This window comes from Colobus angolensis, unplaced genomic scaffold, assembly GCF_000951035.1.
Source record: "Colobus angolensis palliatus isolate OR3802 unplaced genomic scaffold, Cang.pa_1.0 Scaffold28, whole genome shotgun sequence".
NCBI lineage: Eukaryota > Metazoa > Chordata > Mammalia > Primates > Cercopithecidae > Colobus > Colobus angolensis.
The window spans coordinates 4,391,716-4,393,950 of record NW_012116043.1 but is presented as its reverse complement, the minus strand read 5'-3'; the positions used below and the strand labels follow the sequence as shown (position 1 = coordinate 4,393,950).

Here is a 2,235-nt window from a genome sequence, read left to right as displayed (position 1 = left end):
CAGGGGTCGGTGCCCCAACCCCCATGTTGTTTAAAGTCAACTGTACACTATCATAGTCAGGAAGCCTTCATCACTGCAGCTGCCCCTGTTTCTTGAAACCTGAAGCCGGAAACTGGATCCTGGGACACTACTGCCCCCTATTGCCTGTTGGTCTTCAAAGAAAGAATCCCTTCAGTTTTGCAAGGCCTGTGCTGTCATTCCCTTTTTACAGATAAGGAAACTGAGGCCAGGATGTGATGGAAAATAATCAAGGTCACACAGCTATGTGCAAAAGTGAGTAACAACCCAGGCTCCTCATTCTCAGGTCAGTCCAGCGACCTCAATTGACATGTAATGTGTGAGGTCCTTCTGTGGCCCTGTGGCAGGGCCTGAAGACGACAGCGTACGTAAACCAAGTCTGGTGCCTTCATGAGTGAGGCAGAGTAGAAAATAACTGTAATCCACTAGGAACAAATCTGCATTGTAAACACAGAGGAAGGGGCTAGTATTTGGCAGAAGGATGTCTAGGAACATTTTAGAGATAAGAGGTGACATTTGGGTTCTGAGGGATGAGTAGGAGTATGCCAGGGTGCAAAGGATGAAGACCGCTCTAGCAGCTGGTAAGGGCTAAGGGGCATGGAGAAGCAGCAAGACTTTGAGGAAGTGGTAGAATTCTAACTTTGGAAAATCTGAACAAGGTTAATTTTTTGTACGTGGTTAAAGTATTACATATATATAGTAAAATAAAATGCAATAGTTGCCGGGAGCAGCGGCTCACGCCTATAATCCCAGCACTTTGGGAGGCCGAGGCAGGTGGATCATCTGAAGGTCAGGAGTTTGAGACCAGCCTGACCAACATGGTGAAAACCTGTCTCTACTAAAAATACAAAAATTAGCTGGGTGTGGTGGCGGACGCCCGTAGTCCCAGCTACTTGGGAGGCTAAGGGAGGAGAATATCTTGAACCCAGGAGGCGGAGGTTGCAGTGAGCTGAGATCGTGCCATTGCACTCCAGCCTGGGTGACAAGAATGAAAATCTGTCTCAAAATAAAATAAAATAAAGTAAAAATGTAATAGTCTAATCGATTGTTTTAAAAAAGTAGACATCCACGTATATACCACTTAGGTAAAGATACTAAAGATTCCAGCAACCCGGGAGGATCCCTTGGTGCCCCTTTCAGGTCTGTATGAGCCTCCACCGCTCCCCAGTCCCCGGGAAGGAGAGGGGGTGGGAGAGGCAACATGAAACCTAAAAATCAGTGGGGTTCGCTCCGGTAATCCCACGGTAATCCCACAGCTATTGGGTTGGCAGAGGCAAGAGGATCACTTGCCCAGGAGTTGGAGGCTGCAGTGAGCTATGATCGCGCCACTGCACTCCAGTCTGGGCGACAGATCAAGACCCCGTCTCTAAGCAAACAAACAAATAAACACCCCTCAAAACCCATGGCTTCAGGCCTGGCGCGGTAGCTCACTCCTGTAATCTCAGCACTTTGGGAGGTCGAGCAGGGCGGATCACTTGAGGTCAGGAGTTCCAGACCAGCCTGGCCAACATGGCGAAACTCCGTCTCTACCAAAAAATAAAAAAAAAAATTGGCCGGGCGCGGTGGCTCACACCTGTAATTCCAGCACTTTGGGAGACCGAGGCGGGCGGATCACGAGGTCAGGAGACCAAGACCAGCCTGACCTACATGGTGAAACCCCGTCTCTACAAAAAATTTAAAAATTAGCCCAGGCGAGGTTGCACATGCCTATACTCCCAGATACTCAGGAGGCTGAGGCAGGAGAATCACTTGAACCCGGGAGGCGGAGGTTGCAGTGAGCCGAGATCGCGCCACTGCACTCCAGCCTGCCTGGGCAACAGAACGAGACTCCGTCTCAAAAACGAAACAAAACAAAAGAAAAAAACCTTAGTTTCAGCCCGCACATTCCCTCACCTCCTATTGCTACCTGCAAATCTTTCGCCATCGTCCTGGACGATCCTAAGAGGGCACTGCAGAGGCTTCTGGACACTGTCGTTTTCCTGGGAAGTCCACATGAACTTTAGCTTTGACGCGAAAGGACTAGGGAAAAATTTTTGGTCCTTCGGAGCCGCCGTCCAGGCTCGGGCCGCTCAGAGTCGCTTGTCCCTCGGCGGCTGCCATGCGTCCTTTACGTGGCAGCTGCCGGCGCCCGCCAATCCACTGCGCCCGCATCAGCCCCTACTAGTGGCGCAGGCGGAAGGGGCGGAGCTTAGGCGGCGGTGGCTGAGAAGGCAGCGG

The 2,235-nt window shown here is 51.0% G+C and overlaps 1 protein-coding gene across 1 annotated transcript in view; it reads left to right on the top strand.

Annotated features, from left to right (window-relative positions):
• The first annotated feature begins 2,010 nt into the window (after positions 1-2,010).
• TMED2 (transmembrane emp24 domain trafficking protein 2) overlaps positions 2,011-2,235 on the top strand; it is a 13,894-nt gene continuing 13,669 nt past the window's right edge. The window contains exon 1 of the mRNA XM_011948581.1: positions 2,011-2,181. Within this exon, the coding sequence (XP_011803971.1) occupies positions 2,011-2,181 (171 nt within the window). The remainder of the gene's footprint in view (positions 2,182-2,235) is intronic.